A 24766-nucleotide genomic window follows, 5' to 3' on the forward strand; every position below is an offset into this window, starting at 1 on the left:
TAAGACTCTGGTTAATTCAGTCTATTCTGTGCTTTTCCTACAAGTCAAAACATCAGCTGTGAAATAGGCCTAATACGTTTTCCTTGACTCTTGACTGTTATTCTGCTATTGTAGTTTTGGTTTCTTTTTCTAGAAAACAGTCCCATGACTGGTGTGTTTGTTGACTTTTTGACATGTGACAGCATTTTTTAGGCTTTTGGTTCTGTCTCTGTTTGCTGCTATTACTGAGAATGTCATGGTTAACCGGGGAATACCAATGAACCCTTGATACCAATGTCTATTTTCTTATATATATTTTGAATATCAATATAATCCCTATAATAATATGTACACAAGAAGTGTGATAGAGTAAACACATCTGTAAGAAGCACATATTACATTGATTTACTTGTGTTTATTATGGGCTTCTTACCTTATATCAGGGGTAGGTGTTACTTCAATCTACTTGTCTATGGTAATTAACATCTATGGCAAGTTTAAAAGGAAGGAAAAACAAATCCTAACATTCTCTTTATTCATTCTGAGGGTGAAAAACGTTTTTTAAAAGTGTTTAAGAAGACAGTTAAATCAAATGAAAAAATTTAAACTTAACTACATGTGTAAAAATGGTACAACATCCTAACAAGTAAAAGAAAAATGTCATGGCAGTAAAATACGCTCTGTCAAAGCTATAGTTGATGAGAAACTGGCAAGAGTTTGCTGGATTTTTTAAAATGATCCAAGAGAAAAACCCAGTGTTGCCAACCCAACAAACAAAAGTAAAGAAAGAAAATCACTACATCTAGCAAGAAAGTGGTTGAGTTAGTCTCAGACTAAATGTCAGTCTGTTCAGGGACTAGAGGTTGATCCTGAAATAAAATCACACCAAGGGTACCAAAAAAAGCTCAGAAGGCATTTAGATACTCACAGTACACTAATCAATTCACCAGATTAGTCATCATTATTCAGTCATATTTTTATAAATATAAATAAACCCGACACAGATCTCATTCGGCTCAGGAGTGGACTTTATTTCCGCTTTACTTGGCTATGTCAGAATATCTACCTGACTTCCAAATATATGTGTGGTTTACCAAAAAATTAAACGGATGAGTAAGGTAAGGTGCACTGTGGGATGATATTAGTGAATACTGAACAACTAGGAACACACAGAAGAGTTTCAAAAGTAATATCCACTGCCAGAGAGGTCTTCAGCCCGAGAGGTCGGCCTGAAGCTGCTTGTTCCTGCGCACTTCAGCGGCGTGGACTTCCTGTAAGATAAAGTGATGAACTGTCACATTCACATGATTCAAACTGAAACTTAATGACTGAGGTGGGGCTTATGTGGAACATGAAACTTAAGAGGCACATCATTTTTTTCAGTCAGAATATTGGAAACACAACTGTTGAGATGTTGAAATTCCCCAGAAACGTAATCCAACATGCTTTGCATCCATTGCAATCCATAAAGCATCTGCTTTATTTTTATTTTTTGTATTTAGAGATGTGATTTTTGTTACAGCCTGACTTGGAGTTTTTAAAGAGAATTTACCTCGGTTAACGACCACCCACAGAACACAAGAGAGGTTGGATCAGAGTTCAATTCGCGTTGATGTATTTGTAACACACAGATTACAAATAAATCGAGTTGGGTTCCGGTATCAGCGACAAAGTCTCTTACCACAAAACTCTCGAACAAATTTAAAAACGTAGTACTTATAACTCAGCCCACTGTCCTACCCCTTAGTCCCTCCCCGTAAAGTATGCTGCTGCATTGCAAACATCTCCCACTTGTTCCTTTTCTTATCTCCTTTGTCATAAACATCCCGTCTCTTCCCAGTTTAGCCTTCCTAGCCTCTACAGCTCTCTTTCTACTGGTTCATTCTGGAACAGCGCAAGGTCACTGCAACTCTATCTGCGTCCTGTGTCCTTCCAACCGGTGAACGCAAGAGAGGTCGTCTTCATTAAACATCTGGCTTTTCATCTTCATTAAACTTATCTTCTCAGGCTGACTATGCACAGTGCATTATGGGGTCGCTCCCTGTTCACATGATTATTAACCTGTACGTGCTTTTCGAGTCTTACGACCACTCAAAGCGCTCACTACATGACATAATTCACCCATTCACCCATTCACACACTAATGGGAGGAGCCACCTGCCCATCAGGACTAACTAATATTCACACACATTCACACACCGTAGGCACACAGTTGGCACACAGTTGGCACACAGTTGGCACAGCTACGGGAGCAAATTTGGGGTTAAGTGTCTCGCCCAACACACATCGACATGGGCTAGTGGAGCCGGGGATCGAACCACCGATCCTCTGATTGAAAGACAACCCTGCTCACAACTGAGCCACAGTCGCCCACATGAACGTAACTCATAACAACATGTCCTGGAATATGCTTTTTATAAACCCGGTTTGTGTCCGGGAGGGATAGTTATATGTGCTGCATATAACTTCACAGTTTTTACTTAAGCATAAGATATAAAACCTTTAGATATAAAACATTTTCCTTCCACAGGTGCTTTTAATGCATGTTAGATATGTAATGTTAAGCCTTCCTGAGGTGATGGCGGTTCAGTAAAATGTAAAGCACCTGCTCTCATCCACCACCTTTGTTTTTGTTGTCATACATTAACGCTAGTTCATAACCATGAATACTTCTTATGCTGTATTCTATGGCTACTTTGAAGCTACACCAGTCGGAACATTTAACCCCATTTCCCACTGTACAAATATAACCACTAATATCAACTTCTGACTTTCGTCTTCATCCGCTCCAGCTCTAATCAGGAACGATGGAAACATGACACCCAGGTGGACATGCGATGCTGTGTGTGATTTATTTTTGGTAAAAAACATACGATTATATGCTCTCAGGCTACACAACAAGCTGAGCTCCCAGTAGGCCACAAACACTTGAACACTTTGGACTTCGCACTGAACAGCACTTTAGCCCAGTTGCCCAGTTGTGCAATACTAATACGTTTAAGTACTTTCATTTTTAATTTTTTTTAAAATTTATTTTATACACTTTATCCACTTATTCTATTTCTACTCCGTCTGTATATATAATATTCTTCTTGTTTTTTACTCTTTTATCTTAATTCTGTCTGTTATTATACTACTTGTTTTACTTATTACTGTGAGCAATGCTGCTGTAATCCTGTAATTTCCCCACTGAGGGACTAATAAAGGATTATCTTATCTTATCTTATCTTATCTCCATCATTCAAACTCAGACAGAAACAAGACAACACTCTGAAAGAGAGAGGGATTAAGTAAAGGATATAAAAATAACCGCTGTAACATTTACATTGTTTACTAACCCTGCATGTTCATAACGTCCGAAAAAGGCATACTCATCTACTAGCAATATATACAACCATGAATGGCAATGGAGAGGAGTTTTCTGTGTTTAAGAAACCTGCATATATGTGCACATTTTGTTGGAAAAGGGACTCAGTTAGATCAATGGTACTCATTTAAAAATGACGTAAAACCGTTTTTACTAATCTATTGTGGTCAGCGTGATCGTAATTGATGTGTTTTTTTCCTGACTTCTTGAACTTTTGGGATTTCAGCGCCTTGTGAAATAGAATGGGCCATTGAGGACAGAGTCAGTGGAGGAGACACTGACAAGTAGAAACTGGAGGTAGTTTCATTTTGACATCCGATAGTGTGATGTAAGGTGCATGGTTGGATGAAAGACTTATTATGTATGTATAAAAATGTACTCCAACCTCAATTAAAACGTCTTACGTAACGCTAACATTAACATAACATTCAATCTGTGAGTGTTTCATTATATCAAACCTTTATGTTTCATTCAATTCATTGAGAGTCTGCCTTTCCTGCGTTGGACTCAATCTTAGTAGCCACAAGATTTTAAACAAATTGTATCAATAAAAGTGTTAACTGCAACTCTAAAATGAATGACTTGATATTATGAACACCAATTTATACAGTAGAAATTGGGATTGTGTCCAATTTGTGCTACTGCAACTTTTGAGGGTTGCATTATTTGTCATGCCCACAGTCACAAATGACCACAGAATGGGAACACTTGCTTTCTCACGCAGACGTTGTTTGAGAGCATTGAGGTGGGCCTCGCGGTTCTCCTGGTTGACCTCCATCTTTTGGGTGAGCTTCTCCTCCGTCTTCTTGCTGAAGATGTTGTTCTCCTCGCGCGCCTTGTAGAGAACCTCCTGCTCGTGCTCCCTCTTCTCCGCCAGCTGCTTCAGCAACAGATCTTCCAGGGACTACAGAAGCGTAGGAGATACAGATCATTGGGGGGGACAAAGAGAGCAGGGTCACCGATATGATGGAGGGGATTATGGAAATGGAAGTTGGGGATGGCAGGGATTCATGAACACCAAAAACCAAGTTCATCAAACAAACAGAGGAATGAATGTCTGTGGAGCTTTTGTGTTGTCATTGAAACGCATAAGGAAAACAGGATGCCGAGCCGGGAGGGAATGAGAAAAGGAAACTGTCACGAACAGTGGTGCGTCCACAGATGGCGAGGACAGAGGAAGTCAGTACATTAAGCACACAAAGGGCTGCAATATACGACAAACTGAGGATCCTCAGGACAGTCAACACACACAGTTCCTACAACTCAACTCTGAAACGGGCTCTCTTATCATCTTTAATTACTTATTAAACCACTCATAAAAAAGGCTAGATTAGACCCCAAAATAATGACAAATTATAGGCCATTATCAAACCTCCCATTTTTTTACTAAAATAATGGAAGAGGTGATTTTTCAACAGCTGAACAACTTCTTGGCCGAAAAGAACTGTGTTGATGTCTTCCAGTCCGGCTTTCGTCATCACCACAGTACTGAAACTGCTCTTGTTAAGGTTTTCAACGACATCCCCTTAAACAGTGGCAGAACTTCAGTCTTAGTATTACTAGATCTCAGTGCTGCATTCGAGACGGTCGATCATGACATACTTACTACTAGACAGACTCTCTGGCGCAGCACTTAACTGGTTTGAATCCTACTTGAAGGACCGACAATACTTTGTGTCTGTAGCTAATTACATATCAGAGCTGGATGACATGTGGTGTTCCCCAAGGTTCAATACTGGGGCCTCTTCTGTTCTCCCACTGGCTCAGATTATGAAAAACAACAGTGTGTTATCATAATTATGCAGACAACACATAAATCTACATAACTATATCACTATGGGACTAAATTAACAACTGGATGTGCCAGAACTTTCTTCAATTAAATAAAGATAAAAGAGAAGTAATTTTTCTTGGTTTCAAGAACGAATGATTGAAAGTCAGCTTCAAACGCTGATGTTAAAAACCCCAAACCAAGCCAGAAATCTAGGTGTAGTTATGGACTCAGACCTTAACCTGAACAGCCATTTCAAGACAATTACAAAATCAGCCTACTATCACCTGAAGAATGTATCAAGGATTAGAGGATTTATGTCTCAACAGGATTTGGAGAAACTTGTCGATGCATTTATCTTCAGTAGACTTGACTTTGACTGTAGCGGTGTGTTCACAGGTCTCTGTAAAGAGTCAATCAGAAAGCTGCAGCTTATTCAGAACACTGCAGGTCATGTCCTCACTAAGACCAGGAAAATGGATCACATAACTCCAGTTCTGAGGTATTTGCAATGGCTTCCTGTCCAACAAAGAATTGACTTTAAAATCCTGCTGCTGGTTTATAAAGCATTGAATGGTTTAGTGCCTGAATATATTTGTGATCTGCTGCTACCCTGTGAACCATCCCGACCCCTTAGGTCATCTGGGACTGGTCTACTTTCGGTTCCAAGAGTCAGAACTAAACATGGAGAAGCAGCGTTTAGTTTTTCTGCTTCACATATCTGGAACAAGGTCCCTGAAAACTGCAGGTCTGCTGAGACCCTCAGCTCCTTTAAATCCAAATTGAAGACTGTTCTATTTGCTTTTGCCTTTAATTGAACAAGATTCAAGGATATCAATCATTTTCTGCATCTCACTACTGCATTTTATTTTTCATTAATTTTTTGATTTTTTTACTCTCACAATTAGATAGCAGAAAGTTATTAAGTCAGCAATCGTAGAGCCAGAACGACATTAATAATCTACAGAAAAGTGAAGTAACTTTTAAAGTTATCAATCATGCAATACAATCAAGAAAACATTTACTGCCCTGTAGCACAAAATAGCCATGATACATGCATGGGTTGACTTGATGACACATATTTCTAAAATCCCTTCATGGCTCATGCTGTTTTGAAATAAAAACTTGCCACTCACAGAAGTTTCAACACAGTTGAATCCCTCTTATTTGCTCTTTGAGTCACTTTATTATCTCCACCAGGGGATTGTATAATCCGCCATACAGGGTTGTGTCCGTCCATGTGTGCATCACTGTGTCTATCCTTCTGTCTACAGCTCGCACATTACTTGACCCATCAGCCTATTACTTTTTGGTGCTCATTTATAGCTGTAAATATCGACAGTGCCACCGGTGCAGTTGCACCAAGAAGCTGTCAGGGGCCAACATTTCACCGTCCTACACTGTGTCCTAACTATAGCGACCAACTATAACATCAGATGCTGTTGTGAGAAAAGAACTTGCACTTTGTTGGGGAAAAACACTGAACTTCACTTATATTCTTGTATTACTTCACCACTACATTACTATTCATGCTGTTCTTTTTTTAGTTCTCGTATTTACAACACCAATGCATGTTCTGGGTAAATGTTCTCACATAATGTCAGCTAACATTTATAGCCTAATGAAGCTCGCGTAAGTTAGATCAGGAAGACTATACATGTTTAGGCCCGTAGTTTATTTTTCATACATCTGCCATTCACTCTTCTTAGGTATGCTCACTCATTATTTCCTTGCTGTCATTATTCGGGGCTGTCAATCATGAAATCAGCAGTTCTGATCAGATGTCTTCTCTATCCAAAAGCACAGAGACACAATTACATTGTTAGCCTATCATCTAACTAACATTCACACACATTCACATTTAGCAGGAGCTATATAGGGTTAAGTGTCTTGCCCAAGGACACATTTACACAGACTAGCGGAGCTGGGGATTGAACCACTTATCTTCTGATTGAAGGATGACCCTGCTTTACCACTTCATGGGACTCCTCTGGTTGTAGAGAAGTCTATGAGAAAATGACTCTACTTCTCTCTCGATTTAAGTAAACATTTTAAACATGTGTTTATGGTTTCAATCACTAGTTTCAAGTCTTCTTCAATACAGCATGATGTTCATTTTGTAAATTATGGTCCATTTAGCATCAACTAGAACATAAAGCAGGGTATGCTTTGGGGCGGGGCTACTGTGATTGACTGGTCTCTACCAAAGCAACATATCCTTACACAATGATTCATATGATATCTTCTAAAAATATTTTCCATTTATGTGTGTTTTCCTACGAAAGTCCAACTCTGTGTCAGTTTCCACTCGTTGCATGCAGTCTTTTCAAAATAATGTTCTATCTTCGCAGGAAATTATTCAGTTAGGTTTAGACAAAGATACCAAATTACTATCATTATATTTGTTGTTATGTCTGTATGCACAAGCGTGTGCTCTGGTTTAGGCCAAGGTCCTAAAAAAAAGAAACCGGGGTCAATTATAATTGTGTTACGCTGTAAATAGGTTTTGTTTTTATTACAAGGAAATAGGTTCAGTGTCACTTAAGAATGACGCTATAATTAGTAGGAAACATTTTGTATTTCTTCTCTTGTTGCATAACTATTGCCTTACACACGCTATTATCTGTGTTAAGCCGGTTATTTCGACACACCCTTGTTCTAGGTCGTGTTCAAACCCTGTTTCCATTGTTTCTATATTTGTACCTGCTGGGACAAATCTTGTTTTGCTCTAAACTGGTTGTATGTTGACATCCAATAATCAGTCTGCTGGGATCTCACAGTAGAAAACTAGGAAAGCTTGGAGCTAAAATACAGCAGGTGTTCGTCCCTTCAGAGCAGAATTAAAGTTGTTTCACATACACATCTCATGGTTAACCTTTGCTTTGAGGTTAGGTCCTCATATCGTATTTACAGCGTGTGGAACTACTTTATTGTACAGTAACTTTGCCATTCACTGCATATTCAGCATACCTGTTCAGCAGAACTGCCGTCAAAGGAGCGCGTGAAAGAAAGAAATGTACACTTTTATTGATCCCTGTGTGGAAATTCTTCTCTCCATTTGACCCATACTATTAAGGAGCAGTGGGCTGCAGTGAAGCGCCCGGGGAGCAACTGGGGGTTCAAGTGTCTTGCTCAAGGACACTTCAAAATGCAGCTATGGGGAGAGCGGGGATCGAACTGTACCTTATGGTTACGGGACACCACTCTCCCGCATGAGGTACAGCCGACCCCCAAGTGCAGTGCTGCTTTACAACCGTCTCTCAAGTATTGAGAAAGACGGAGGGCTATTTCTTAATACATTATTTGGAAGGACCCAACATTCATCCTCTGTAATCTCAGCGTGCAGTCAAAGGGTAATACAACCGTACAACAACGACCAGTAGAATAAAATCCTTTAAATACTTGGAGAGAAGTTGTGGAGCTTTGGTATGCAGAGTGAACATGTTGTGTTTGGACTCTCAGTACCAAGGTAACCCGGCTGCACAATAGGCTCTGAAGGCAACTGCAAACATTTACTTGACATTCCTAAAACTGTGAACCTAGTGCGAATCTATTGCCTCATGGAGAACTCAAGGTGACGGCTGAGCTGGCGGTTCGCAGCTAACCGTGCTAACGGCGCTAACAGTGCAAAAACGGCAACAGTGCTAACCAGAGGGGGATCCCCCGACTTTCGGCGTTACCACCTGTAACCGCCGTATGAGAGCAGTGCAGAGCGGAGGCCGTTCTGAAGGCGTGCTCACGTGCACTAACAAAGGACGGAGGCTCGGATTACAACACACACAGACGGAGCGTGACTTCATTCTATGCTCAAGTAAATGGTAAATAGACCTGGACTTGTATAGCGCTGTTCTAGTCTTCCGAGCACTTTAACACTACATGACATCATTCACCCATTCATACACTGATGGGAGGGGCTAAGGTTCCACCTGCACATCAGCAGTAACTAACATTCACACACCGTAGGCACAGCTACCGGAGCAATTTGGGGTTAAGTGTCTTGCCCAAGGACACATCGACGTGGGCTAGCGGAGCCGGGGATCGAACTACCGATCCTCTGATTGAAGGACGATCCTGCTCACCACTGAGCCATAGTCACCCAGACAGACAGTAGACATTGCTCCTCTACATCTTCACATCTGATAGTTATTGCCAAGCACGATTGCGTGCGATTGCTTGGCAACAACTATGTGAAGATGTAGAGGAGAAGCTCTGCTCCTATCTAGAGGAGGAGACGCTGCTGCCGGGCTATGAGCGCTGCCTATGAGGGTTTCACAGGAATTATGGCCGAACCAGATTTGATTTCTACAGATTAAAAACAGCTAAAATAAGATTACTTTCTTTTTTTATTATTTAAATATCTCTTTTTAGTATATTAATATATTTAGTATAGTAGTAGTATTTAGTTTAATTACTTTTTTACCAAATTAAGAGCATCATTGTTTAATATCCAGGCTATCAGTAAGGTGGGAAAACAATGTAAGTAAATACTCAACTGAAAATTAAAGGAGTTAGCGTACTGCGACTCAATGCAGATGAAATCACCAAAAAGATCAGCAGTGACATGGGGCCATGCTGTGATCACATGTCTGCTTACCTTCCTCCTCTCCTCAGCAGCCTCCAGCCTCCTCTGGAGCTCCTCCAGGGTTGCCTCCCTCCTTGGGGGGAAGGCAGCGGCTGAGGCTGGCTTTTATCCCGCATTGGTCGGGATCCTTCAGGATAATCTCAAAAGACTGGCCGGATGCTCGCTTGCTCAAGCCCTTCACCTCCAGGTCTGACACAGCAACGGTAAAACACGAGCTAGTGAGCTGTTTATCAGGTGCATGCTCTTCCTTTCTTTAGTACTTTTTGATTGCTTGCATGCTTTCATAAATTAGAGGGCCGGGTAATACATCTCTGGGCTGTGTCTCATTATAAAAATAACTGTACTAGCTGCACCTCATTCCAAAAAAAGGCATTTTGTTTTGTGTTCTTACACAGAACTAACTGCTATAAACACAAGTCTGTGGACTTTATATTTGAATATATGTACAATATTCTTATTCTTGTCTTTGTCTTCTTTCACTGTTAGCATTAGCTAGTTCTAACAACCACAAGCTCAATCAGAAGGTTGTCCTATTTGTCACTGACCTTGGCAGACTTTTCGTGGTTGGTGGCTTATCTGCTTTTGCCTTGGCAATGAGTTGGCCTATTTAACTGTCCCTCTCTGCTGAACTTCATGGACCACTTGAAATTATTTTTTTGAGAGCAGCTAAAAAATAAAGACATTGCTAACCTAGTATAGTTTGGGGGGTGAACTAAGCAGATGCAGACAAACAGACAGACAGACAGACAGACAGACAGGCAGACAGACAGACAGACAGACAGACAGACAGGCAAGCAGACAAATAGACAGACAGAGAGGCAGACAAATAGACAGACAGACAGACAGACTGACCTCCATACTGATAGAGGCTGTTGGGATGTGGCTGTGTGTAGAAGCAGGAGCAGATCAGAGACAGCATGGACATCTCCTTGATCTTGTCTGTGTAGGCTGTTACATAGAGATAAAATACCAACATGTTACACATGAAACACTCTAAAACAACTTAGTGGGACAGAATCAAACTTGGGTTACTTCGGTGAGGAATTTGGTTGTCTGTACTGGTAATGTAATACAACACAGAAAAACAACAAGAAAGTGTTGAAATTGCTGCCTTTAAAAAAGACAAAATCATTGTTGTGTAAGGAGAAAACAAGTCCCTGGTCTGGTTTGCACAGATTTCACATTACTTTATTTATTATCATCGTCCTTGAATCTCTCGGGTACTAACTGGCCCCTCTTTTATCCCATGCAGCATCTTTTGATCTTGATTTTCAGTATGAATACAGACCGTGAAAGCGGGGCCTCACAATAATACTCAAAGTGTCATACTAAACATACATAACAAGCAAAAGTTAGCCCACACTGGTGGTTTGTATTTATTTTGGCTTATTACACCTCAGGACTGTGTGGGTGAGATAGATTTGATTTTCATTTCCTTTAGTCTCTTTTAGTTTTGTTGCACCTGCTAGAGTGGGACAAATTAAATGTGTATCATACTTAGTTCATGAGGGCTGGTGAGCGCACATGACCCTAAACCAGGGGATAGATATCCAAAAGGAAGGACATGTTTTGAGCGCTGTGGTGTGGTGGAAAATAAATGTTTTGCTGTGCTTCTGTTATTTCTGTTAAGATGTTTTCACACCTGTTGGGGTGCTGCTTCATATCACATTGCTCTTCTTGCGTATGATGCAAGACTTAGTTTCTGCCACCAACCACAATAACTGCTCTCGCAACTCCGCCCACCCCCCCTTCGTACCACATGTCTGCTTCCGCAATCTTTGAGCTTTGGCACCAGAGCTTTGGTATTTCAATTTCGTCTCACCTCACTTTTGAAACTCACACTTCTTGCTCCTCCATTTTTAATGTGTAGTTATGATGATGCCTGTTATGAGATGAGTATTTGTGTTTTTAGGAAGTAAGGGCCCCCACCTTTGCTCTTTGTCTTGTGTTTAAATTATTGTCCATGCAGACTGCCTACACCATTGGACCTTCGCTGAAGCAAATAATAAAAACAACGAACTTTAAGTTCTGTTTTCTCAGTATTTCTCAGAGACTTATACATAGACAGATAATAACAGAATTTCCACCACAGTGGTCAGCCAGCCCCAGTCTCAGATACAAATACTGTGTACCCCTCACTCACCATCAGAAAGGTGTCTACTGGCATGTCTGAGCATACAGATGTACACTTTAAAAGAGAAAGCTCAAAGTGTCTATACACTGTACATTTATTGTACAGGTGTACGCATGTGGCTAAGTGATTTGCATGTCTGCTTTCCCTACCGGTTCTTCCACTCAGCCTGTTTGAGAGCTGTCTCTTTTTCCAGATAGCATGCCTTATTTATTGTGTCCTTTATACGCCTTAACAAAGGGAACTCTGTTGAAGTAGAATCCACGGAAACTCGTGACAGCTCTGTGTCTGTGCAGCGTGTATAGATGTTATTGGCTGTTTCGGTGCTGAAGTGAGGTCAAACCTTTAGTTTTCACTCATCATATGGTCTTGCGCGATACAAGCTCTTTGCTCCAGTCAATCCTAAAATGAATATTTTTTGGATACAAGTTGTATCTCCAGGTCAGACTTGTTTTTTAGACAATGACCAACTCTGTCTCCCACAGAATTACATTACAATACAACTAAACAATTTAGTGCATACTGGAGTGCAAAGAGCTTAAGCTGTGAAGAGGTGACTGAAGAGCCAACACAGTCTCATGGCAGTTTGTGTGGCAAACAATCCATCCAACCCGATGCTGTTTCAGTTGGGCAAAATGCAGAAACAAAGTAGAACATAGGGTGGAAAAGTTACGTCATAACAAACGTTACATAACAAACACCCGCACATCATATCTGTGTAGGGGGGGAATTATTGGCTGAAAGGTGATAGGCAGTGACAACACCACTGTCATGAAAAGCAATATTGGGGGAAAAATCCAATGAATTAAAAACAAAAACAAAAATGTTGGATGTCAATCGATAAATAACAAATGAGATCTGATCAAATTCTGTAAAAAAAAAACTAAAAAAAATGGGCATTGAGTTTCAATTCCTCCCAAAATTGTTAGTTCATTTGTATATTCATTTATATAATACAGTGTAGGGTTTCACACAGGCCAACTCCTGTTTCCTTTCATTCTGCCAACTAGACTTGAATGGCAAGTCACAAGCTTGGCTTCAGGCAGTATAGTGGAACCAGAGTGACAGGTCCGTCTTGTCAACTTTATGTTCTCTGTGGCAGTTTCATATTTCAGCTTCCTTGTTCACGGTTGACAAATTGTCCTCAAATTGTCCATTAAAGGAGACAATGAAAACGTGTTCCATTCAGTCCATCTGCCTATCGGGAAATAATTTCTTCCCCTGCATCTGTTCCTCTATTGAACTGAACAACTAACTAAACTCGGTGATCAGTTAGCTATGAGTCTAGTTGACGTTCCGGTCATAAACTAATTTAGTCAATCAGGGCTTAACCTTCAATGGATTACTCCCTTTCTGTGAGCTGAGTGACTCCAAGGTTATGGATTGATAGTAGTGCCCTGTCTCCCTCCTTGTGTTTCTTCATCAAGCACATAGTGCACAAGGTGAACAAGAGTTCAGCACCTAAATCATCACATACACACAGTAGATAGAGCAGAGCCTGCGGTCTCAGACATGTCCAGAGGCTCCTGACTTACTGTTTGATGGTCCGGCTTATGACCTGGAGCATGTGCATCCTGATTCTCTTATCAGGTATGTTTATGACTTAGTTTACGTGGAGACATTCCCTCATTTGGCACTTCCTATTTCAGTACATCCAGAACAGGTTAAATTATCCTCGAAACGCGGTGACCTTCAGAATTGAGGGTAGCTATGCACTTGTGACTGCAGTTCTGTATATCGTGTGTATTGGCTGTTACTCATTTCACCTTGAAGTCATACTCATCTGTGTGTTCAGTGATCTGTGTTTTGCTCCTTTCAAAGTGGGAAATCAGACTAGTACTTAGTCATACATCTGATCTGACATCATCAAACATGACTTTTGTCAGGTATTTAGATAGTCAAATTGATAGCAGCTACTTCCTCCTGCCGTTTGAGGCCACTATCAAAGTAACAGAAGCCAAGCACAAAGTGAAACCATCAGTTTTGATGTCCTGGGGCTTTTTATTCCGTGACTGAAATGCATTTCATGAAAAAGTTTATATTTTCGGAAGATTCTGAATTATTAACATGTATTTCACAATCACGTTCAAGTCACTGAGCACAGGGACTCACTATGGGATCACTGAAGAGTTAAAGGGAAACATATCTGAGAAAAGGTTCAATGACGTTATACAAGCGTATAATGTTGTAACGCAACATTGTAAAGCATGCTCATTATTTTTGTTCATCATGGCATCAGGTCCAACCTGTTTACTGTTAACTACCAAGAAGGAAAGAAATGCTTACAAAGTGTTCTGCATGGAGCACCAACCAAAATAATAATAATAATACTTTGAATTTATATAGCGCTTTTATAGACACTCAAAGACGCTTTACACAAGGCATAGACAAACAGAACAAAACTAAATAAAAGACAAGGAGCAAACAAAACAAACAAACAGTACATTTTAGGTAAAAAAGGAATAAAGCTGGAGAAGCTTTGGCGGAAATGTCTCATGTGGAGGGTAGGGTGCAGGGGTTAGCAGTGAAGGCGAGTTTGAAGAGGTGGGTTTTGAGGGCAACGGGTTGGGGCTTGGAGGGGGAGGATGTCTGAAATGTAAGGAGGGGCCAGGTTGTTTATGGCTTTGTAGGTGGTGAGTAATATAACAATCACATTCATATCCTCAGAGTTGGTCACAGGAAGCGATCCTGTTTTGTATCAGAGCAGAAGACTGAACCAGAGACCGTAAACTTCTCAGGCATCGTACTTCATTGTGCGACTGTGGCTCAGTGGTGAGCAGGGTCGTCTTCAATCAGAGGATCGACGGATCACTCCCCGGCCTCAGTTTGTTTGGCATCTAAATGAGGGTGTTAGGGACAAGGTCCTGAAGCGGCCCTTTATAACCAAGTGCGGTTCCCAACCACACCAGGGTTCCTCCTCCAGCGGTGGCCCCTTTGAGTGGGTCCATCCTGGAGTACTTTGAGTCCTCCCTACACCTATTGCACACTCACCTAAATCCATTGAGGTGGTTGGGGTTCATCATGTTGACTGTCTTCTTAGCCTGAAATAAGCGATATATAGGTGGCCAGTGTATTAAGTTATCCTGGCTCTGCTCCTCGAAGCAGACTAAGGCGCTCTTGTGCCTAGATTCTGTGGCGTGCGTTTGTTACATAGGTCAAAAGGTCACTGAACAAGTCTCCCAGTGCCTAACTCACACTGGAGGGGGTATCGCTTACGCAGCTAGGCTGCACACCTTTTCACTGTTAAAGATACCATTACTGCTTTTATTCATATTCTTATTATACCCACTGCTGTTATTATTATTATTAGTTTTATTTTCTCCATCATTATTCAGCTTACTTCTCGCATTATAATAATAATTATATCATAGCACATGACAGGTTAAATTCTCTCTGTTCCACATGAGAATACATTTCTTTGCAGTGTTTTTTGCATGAGGCCTATGTTTATTTGAAATGTGCTGATAGCTTAGTTTCAAGTGCACAGAAAGGAGAGAACATGCTGTTCTGTGAGTGTAATCACAGAAATGGATCAAGTATTTATAATCGGTTTGTACAGATGCTCGTCCTCAAATGACCCAGCAAGAGATTTGTCCTTGTCCCTCTTTGCACCTGCACCATGGCTGCAAAACAAATCAGTCCCACATGAATACGTCTTCCTGTGTGTCTAGGTGTGTGTGTGTGTGTGTGTGTGTGTGTGTGTGTGTGTGTGGTTAAGATGCACAATATGTTGCAATTGTGTGCAGATAAGCCTCAAATAAAAGCCAGTCATAGCCCCAGTGTGCGTTGCCAAGGTGACATAAAGGCAGTGTAAAGTGAATACAAGCAAAACACCTGTATTTCATTATAACAGGTCACTATTTCTATATAATGGCTAGGGTCCATGAATAGGACTCCAGAGGGTCCCCAATAAATACTAAGTGTAATTACATAAATGAGGATAAACTAGATAACACAAATACTTCACAGTAAAAGAAGACATAACACATTGATCCAGTTTACTCGTGCCACATTCGATGTTGAAACACACCCTCTGCTGTTCAGAGAGGCAGGTGCCAATCAGTTGGAACAGTTCATTTACTTGCTGTGTATTGTACATCACACTGTCTGTGTAATAAAAGCAATAAAAGTGCTGAGTTATCCTCAATTACTTAATCTAGTCCTTAGGGCTACAAATGATGGGTGTTTTTGTTTGAGGAAACTTGAGTCATGATGGGATATGTGCAGGTCTTCCCTCCTAGAAACAGGACATTAGTTTGATTGCTCAGGTTTTACTGACATGACAGGAAGAGGAAGAGTGCATTCACCACCAGGTCATCTATTGTTGAGATGCTCATCAGGATGGAGCCCATTAGTCCTTCTCAGCGTCCGAACCACATGGTTCCCTAAGTGGGCCCACAGGGCCTATATGTCCACAGCCACACAGCACCATGATCTGTATCAAATGATGTCTCCAAATCTGCTGCAGCCAGCATTCGTTTCTGCCCACAAAGTTTCTGCACGGAGTTTGGGTGAAGCAGCCACAGCCCACCACTAAATACTTTATTGTATTATTATTTAATGTAAGCCAAACCGTACAAACAGTAATTGCCCACCTGCTCCATTAAAATCCAACTGAAGACAAAGCCAGTTTTTATAGCCAATTAAAAGAAGATGGTTTATAAAAAAAAGTTAATAATATGCATCAACATACTGTTCTTTATTATTCTAGGAGCTTGATGATTAGAGCTATTAATGGTTTTAAATGCACCTAATTGTTGTTCTGCCTATTTCAAAGTTAACTTTCCAATAACTATGTCTAGTTTTTGTGTCTTGTGTCCATGTTGTCTCGTGATTTCCTGTTTTATTTTGAAAGTCAACTTTCCTCTCGTTTCAGGCAACTTGCTACTTCCCCTGTGTGTTTCCCCGCTGGTCTGATTGTCTGGCTCGCCCCTGATTGTTTCCACCTGTGGCCTTACCCTTATATATTGTCTGCGTCTCCCTTTGTCCTGTGCCAGTTCGTCTTGTCCCTTGTACCAGAGTAACCCGCGTAACCCATGCCATTTGCCAGGTTTTGATATTTTGTAGGGATGGGCGGATGAAGCCTTGTGAATCATTGAGGCTTTCTTCCTATTTGTACCAAAAATGATTCGAAGCTTCGGGGCTTTTCTTTAAAGAAGAACAGCGACATCTGGTGGCAGTTGTTTAACAGTGCGTCGAAGCACTAGCACAACACCTCAATGTTTCAATCTCACATTTCTCCAGTAAAAGTCAATTAAAGCTGCGTGTTCATTCACATATTTGATGTTGTATATAACCGTTAGCGGTATTGTTGTTTACATTGCAATACAACTAAATGCTGGTCAATCATATGAACGATGTGTTCGTGATGGGTTTCGATCCCTCTCTCCCTCTCAGAACGGGAAAGTTTAACATGCATATGTGTTACACACTAGACTATAGAGGAACCCTTGCAATGTGGACATTTTTCTATATTATTAAGGCCTTAAAGGTTTATGCCAACAGATACTGGTGAACCGCAGGTTTTCCTCCAATACTCGCCATAACTCACAATTCTCTTCTATCAATCTCCTCTCTCAAACCCCACATTGTTGATTGACACTCAGTATGGAGCAGAGTTATATTCGCAACGCTTTTGGTGTGAACGCAGCATTAGGCACGAACACGTTCAAACTGTCCAACGTGTCAAACCAATGGAACGATTCGTGAAGCACCAGTGATGTCCAAAGCTTCGAACGTCACTGGTGCTTCATGAACCGTTCCATTGGTGACCGTTGTCATTTGATACAAGCTCCGACACTTGGAGTCGACACACAGGCGGTTCAGTAGACTGACTCAAGCTTCGGAGCTCTGGTATCATTTGCCCATCTCTAATATTTTGCTACTTTGTTCATATTAGTTTTCTGTTATTTGCCAGGTTTTGTTATTTTGCTACTTTGTTCTTATTGGCTTTCTGTTTCCAGTTTAATAAACTGTGATTTTTGTTGTAACTTTGACTCGAGTCGTGCATTTGGGTTTAGGTCCCTAGTTCGGTCGTGACAGAACGAACTGGCCAGAATGAACCCAGCCGACTCAGACCCCCTGACGGCACCATTATGGACTATTTTTCCCGCCTGTGTTCGGGTGGGCCTCGTGCCGTAGAAGGGGAGCATCTGAGTACGAGGTGGACCCAGCTCCTAACCCCTTTGAGGGGACCCGCCTGGCTCGGGGTGGTCCCCGGAGCTTCCAGAAGGGGTACTACGATTCACATATGGTCTCGGCACCCGAGTCATTCATGGGGATCTGCCTGGCTTATGGGGGTGCCTCGTAGCTCACGGCCTTGCCAGCCCCGGATTTTGGGGGCCCCAAACCTCCACACCGACGTCGGGCTCCAGCTGCCGCTTCTGGGCCCGCGGCGGCGAACGGTTTCCCGCTGCAGACTCTGCACCGCAGTCCACGCCAGTTCCCACTGCCGCCTCCGTGCCGCAGTCCCATGCCAGTTCTGTTTTCACGTGTCCCGTCGGAGCACCGGCCGACCACCCAGCTACCCGTGTCCGGTGGCGTCCCCGGCCGAACCCCCAGCTCCCTGTGTCCTGTTGGTGCCCCGGCTTACGCAAAAACGCCTTGAGTCATGGCGGCATTATCAGATGCAACCACTGATGGCGCAGAGCTGTTGCAGTGAGCTAGCCAGTGGGACACACAAAGAGGAACTCACGTGCACTAACATGCACACGCAGCTAGACCAGCTCCGTAAACAAAGCACAGTGAAGCTCGGATTACAAGCAGGCTGCAACCTCTGAGTCTGGATAATGAAGCCAATGTGGCAGAGTTTTGACTTGCATTCTCTCTAGTGTTGACTAGGGGTTCAAGGGGTGACTTCTCTGATTGTAATAGAAGTCTATGAGAAAAATGACACCACTTCTCTCTGGATTTATTCCCTCAGTAACATTGTAAACATGAGATTATGGTCTCAATCTCCAGTTTCAAGTCTTCTTCAATACAGCATGATATTCATTTAAGTAAATGATGATCCATTTAGAGGTCAAATAACCATAAAGCTGAGTATGCTTTAGGTCGGCGCTACCTTGTGATTGACAGGTTGCTACCACAGTGTTGTCCGGTGTTGAGTTGTCCCTGTTTCGTCTAACAACTTGAAGCTGGTTGTATTTAGCTCTATCCTCTCGTGTCACCTCTGGTTCCAAAAAAACAAGCTGGTGACAGCCAAAATGCAGATCAAGGCTTCAAAACCTGAGTCCATAATAAACCAATGGGTGACATCATGTTGACTATACGTCCACTTCTTACATAGTCTTACAACACACACACACAGAGGGAGAGTGACTTTGGTCTCTGCGCAGTTCGACATTACTTCATTAGATCTTGATTGTTGTTTGCTGCTTTATTGGTGCTCTGAATGTTGTATTGAGTAATCCTTGAGCTCTATCTATTTTTGTCACTTTTTATGTAAACAACCAAGAGCAACTTCTATGTCTTCCTGGGGAAACTGTCTAAAATCATGCACTGTTATCTCCATAATGATTAATCGAGTCACCCACCTGACTGTTTCACACCCGTCTTCGAGTGGGTGTTCAGAACAGCTATAAACACTGCTGCCTCGTAACGTGGTTGAATTCTCAACTGTAGCAATAATGCACTAATACAGCAGTGGCTAAAGAACAATAGTTAGAAATATCCATCCATCCATCCATTTTCAATACCGCTTTTTCCTCATTAGGGTCGCGGGGGCGCTGGAGCATATCCCAGTTGACATAGGGCGAAGGCAGGGGGACACCCTGGACAGGCCGCCAGTCCATCGAGGGCACATGTAGGGACATACAACCATTCACTCTCACATTCACACATAGTTAGAAATATAAAAATGTTAATTCATATTTCTTCATTTGACCCAGACAGGCACTTCAGACAGAGAGCTAAGGGGCAGCACCTTGAGCCACTTCAGTTTTATGTGTATAGATCCGGCAGCCCTGCGGACACCAGAGAATTAGACATGATGGATCCATTTATTCATCTGCTTCTTACTCTTCTTATTGAGGGAATACATTCAAGACAGCTACAGAGTATATTGCTAAAGGTAAGTGTTCACACTTCCTCGGAGTGAGTCAGAGTAGTTGGATCTATAAAGCAGAAAAATAATTTCATCAGTCTGAAGTAGGGCAGTCAGCTCTCTTACTCCACTGAATCCTCAAAATGGCTGGCTTCAACATCACACCGTAGTATTATGGTATGGTAATAATCTAATGTGATAATTGCTGTGAGCTGCTGGCATAACATGAAATCAACTGTGAACACCTGCCACTTCCTTCCGTGTGTGTGTGTGTGTGTGTGTGTGTGTGCGCGCGCACGTATATCAGAGAGGCTCACGAGGTGTGTTCACAAAGAGACAAGAAGCAGGGCGTTGACAAGCTCACGAGCCAGAGAGCATGCAGTTCTTCATTTATTATTCAGGGGTTTGGTGCAAAGAAAAAGACTCCAAATTCAAAGAAAACAATGTTGTGCCTGCTGCGCTGGAGACATCTTTGAAACTACTTTCAACATAGCACTCAATATGGTGAATATTGGCCTCAGCCCACTCAGGGCTAACAATAAATGAGTGTGGAGATAAACTGATGATGAAGGATGGTGCATGGAGATAGTGATGGCAATTATTATTCAGCTGGCATGACCCACCAACGACCTCTCATATCAAATACAAGGATCCACAGGGAGCACAATGATCATTCTTATGATATGGAGCAGGACACCCAAAACTAAATAACCTTCCATGTGGAAGTGATTTTAAAGGCTGACATTGGACATCACTCAGCTTTATGATTCATCCTATTGTAGATGTGGTACTATCAACTTTAGTAAAATAACAAATGAGTAAAGATGTTGACCTGTGACAATGACCTCCCAAAGTTTTCCACAGATCCAAGCGTCTTGTAAGACACCTGCTTGCCAATGAGAAGTTAGAAACAACAACTGTGAGCATTTAAAAAAGCCTCCAGATAAAATGATCAGTAACTTGAAACACAGCATACTGATCTGTAACTGTGTGTATCAATAGACACTATTGGAGAGATGCAGTCATAGAAAAGAAGTAGAACGGACATTACCATTCAAATCAACGTAGCAGGATGGCCAGAGCGGGAGGAGTTAATGAGTAAGAAAATGTAATTACTTCATGCTTCATCCACACACTCTTCAAGCTATCGCCAAATGAGTGACAACTTTGTCTGGCTCATTTTATGTTACCAAACATATGTATAGGATAAATGGATGTATACTGTCCTATACACTTTGCAATCTGTACACATACGACATCCCTGTCCCAGGACCTCACATCGGATCAGGAAAAACTCCACAACAAAACTGAAAAAAACTGCAGGAGAGGACGACCCCTCTCCTTTTGATGGACAGAAGCAATAGATGTCATGTTTACAGAATGACACATGACAATGAATATGAAATTATGAATAATGAGTAGTAGGAATGGACCACGACAATCCATGTAAACAGAAGGAGGAAGAGAGAGGAGGAGGGGGGGGGGGGGGGGGGGGGGGGGTTAGGCGTCAGCAGGGACATATCTGGATGCAGGCCCACGGAGGCAGGAAGCATCGCAAATTATATGCATTACTTTAAAATCTGGATTCTACTAGAACATCTCTGACCTAATGGCTTAAACATATGATGAACTTTTCTTTTTTAACACCAGTACTAAATATAGCAGCACATCAACATGATATATTCCTGTGATGATTATTCCAGTATCCATTTGGTCCATTTTGTTCTCCTTTACTTATACTATAAAGTCACCAGACTGGTATAGATCTTTGATTACCAGTCTGTGTGAATCTGTGTTCAGTTTCTTTTCTTTTTTTGATCCACATCAGTGAGCTGGTCAGCTGTATCTTTGTGTACGCGTCGAAAAATTCACTGGTTCTTGTTAATAAAACTCTCCTTGGTTTATCTCCACCCTACCTGTGTCAGCTGCTGCACATCTCATCCCCTGCTCACAACACTCGCTCTGCTAACCGTATTTTGTTGGATGTCCCTAAAAATTTCTCTGCACTTGGTTTGTCTTAATGTTGCTGCAGCTACAACCTGGAATGAACTACAGAAATCCTTGCAACTACAGTCCTACGTCTCCAAGTCGACCTTTAAAGCCAAGATCACAGACTTGATGAAAGACGAACGCACCTGTTTCTCAGGCTGTTAGCGTGTTATTTATTTATGTATTTTCCTCTCCTTTTCCTCAAGAGGTTTCGCCTCTTGTCAGGCCACAGTTGAAAATAAGAATTTGTTCTTAATCTGCTTCGCCTGGCTAAATAAAGGTTAAATAAAATAAAAATAAAGCTGTGGTGACATATTACTGCAAATGACTGATCAATAACCTGCTGTTTCTGGAAGAATCTAGCTGCGCCCACATGTCCGTATGGGACATGGGGAGGGTCTCTCATCTCCATCAGAGCCCGAGTACAACAAGAAAGCCCCAGTTGCCATGACAATTACACAGATACACATGCCTCTTCACCCTCTACATCATCAAATAGATTTAAAGCAATGCCGCACCCCACCATTCCACACACAATTTCAACTATAAACAACCAGCATGGCGTCAAGTGTGTTGTCTTACCTGATATTGTGCTGGTCATTGTTGCTGACGTTAGAGGAAGAGGAAGAGGAAGAGGTAGAGGAGAGAGCCGGAGGATGCTGCTGGGTGGAGGCGAGGAGAGAATGTGAAGGATTCAGAGAGAGAGAGGATGAAGGAGGAGGAGGAGGAGAGAGAGAGAGAGAGAGGATGGGCTGGGCGTGTGCATTGTGTGTGTACCTTGTAAGGTGCAGTGCACAAGTCTATTTGAACAACGGGCAGTCAGAGGGACGTGTGTGTGTGTGTGTGTGCGTGTGTGTGTGCGTGTGTGCGTGCGTGCTGGGTGGATATTTATGTAACCAAACATAATTTATTTTACATGATTCAGATATGCACAGACTAACAGATATGAAATGCGTCTGAATTACCGTCTTAAAAGGATTTGAATTCGGTGAGATGGCGCCAATGTTTATGTGCTGTGTAGTTTACTTTTTATTGTTGAAGGCACAAATTAACTACAGCCGTAAACGACTCTCGCTCCCTTTTCCTCTTCCTTCTCGTCCTCTTTCATCCTTTCTCAAGGATTAAAACATAAAATAAAACCCCATACCAAGTTCAGGGACTTTCTTTCTTTTTTAAAGCAACTTCTAAACAGTATCCAACATTAACAGTGATTTAAAGATACACTAACACAAACTCATACAGTTGTATTTTTCGGTTTAGTTTATTTTGTTCCCAACAGCAGCAGGCAGCTGGGTGAGACAATAGATGGCCGCTATAAGTTTTTTCAATTCAATTCAGTTTATTTTGTATAGCCCAATATCACAAATTACAAATTTGCCCCAGAGGGCTTTACAATCTGTACACATACGACATCCCTGTCCCAGTGAAAGGAGAAGTCAACGTTGATGTTTAGTGTACTTTAGAAACACAACTTCCCGGGTTATTTTAACTCAAACGACAATCTTCTACTACATAGTTTTGTTGCCTGAACCTAACTGAGTATATTACAACCTTTTTCTGAACCAAATCAAGTAGTTTTCTTACCGAAACCTAACTTCCCGTGAAGACGGAAGTTTATTTAGAAAAGAAGCGTATACATGGAAAAGTAAACATAGGAAAACGCACACGAAAAATGTACTTTTCGTAAGATATCATTCCAACTGTATGAGCATACATTGCTCTCACAAGGTGAAGAATAAGAGTTGAGGAGGCTGGGGAGGAGGCAGATACAGCAGGGTTTAGTTTCATGGAAATTAATAGAAACCTAGGATTGTGTATATTGTCACTAAGTGACCTGTAGTATCACAGGTCCACATGGGATTTTCTTGGAGTATCACCAGACTTATCATTTAATTATAACTCTTAATAGAATCAGATATTTTAGCCTACAAAGCTGCAGATCATTCTGCAACCAGAGGAGAAAATCAAAGGACGGTGATGCTTCTCGTGGTTAGAGGCGGTGCAGGAGGGAGATGGTGGAGGAGTGTGGCGGGGTGACATCGAAGGTAATGAGTGTTTGCAGGGGGGGCTCAAAGGTCACAAGCAGTATGACTCCTTACTTCTTGTAAGTGGGTCAATGTTATAGACCGGAGTGATGTACAGTCACCCTTATCTTCTGCGGTTTAAATATTCAGTGTACTTCAGTAACGTTGGCAGGATTAGCTTCCCACACTACGAGTGGACACTTTATTACACCCTTTAAAACTTTGTACAAGTCCATCCAGGGTTTATTTCTGTCTTGATGATACCAGATGAATTATTACAGTTATAATAATGTTGATTAATCATATATTAAAGCACTAAAAAGGGTATTGATTTAACATTACTCAGAAGAGACTTGGACAGGTGCAGGTGTGTGTGACAGAGAATCATTAGCATTTTTAATTGAACAGTGATTCTTGCTGACTAACACCACAGGATGGGTTCCTTAGCTTTCTGTTACCATCTCTTATGTTAATAGGTCGGTTTTGACCTATGTCTTAAATCAGCTGTAAAATACACTAAAAACAATTATCTATCATTTAATTTGTTTCTCATCTCTTGGTTACCTTTGTTAGGCTTCCTTATCCATGAAAATATTGTTTTTTTATATTTTTGGTGTGGGCCTCTGGGCCTTTTTTTTCTTTGTCAGTATACCCCTCGATTTCAATTAAAAATAATGGTAAAATGAACCTCAAGAGAATCATATATATAAATAAAAGGTTGTTGTGTTACCTCATTATTACTAAGGGGTATTAGGACACATCTCTTTTTTCATTTTAATAGTATTAGCTATAGTAACATCTATGGTGTTACGGGTCAATTTCGACCCATATATATTTACTTCAAGAAAAAGGCTAAAACATTTTTTTTTTTTTCAGCAA

General features: G+C 41.5%; 1 protein-coding gene across 1 annotated transcript; it reads right to left on the bottom strand.

Moving 5' to 3' along the window:
- Window positions 1-989: 989 nt before the first annotated feature.
- LOC117730919 (stathmin-3-like) lies at window positions 990-22523 on the bottom strand. Its single transcript, XM_034532983.1, is given in 6 exon segments — window positions 990-1250; window positions 4059-4250; window positions 9712-9792; window positions 9794-9888; window positions 10552-10647; window positions 22446-22523. Coding segments are annotated over 6 exon segments (543 nt in total). The 5' UTR covers window positions 22465-22523; the 3' UTR covers window positions 990-1190.
- Window positions 22524-24766: the final 2243 nt, after the last annotated feature.

Source organism: Cyclopterus lumpus, chromosome 5 (assembly GCF_009769545.1).
Source record: "Cyclopterus lumpus isolate fCycLum1 chromosome 5, fCycLum1.pri, whole genome shotgun sequence".
NCBI classification, from domain to species: Eukaryota; Metazoa; Chordata; class Actinopteri; order Perciformes; family Cyclopteridae; genus Cyclopterus; species Cyclopterus lumpus.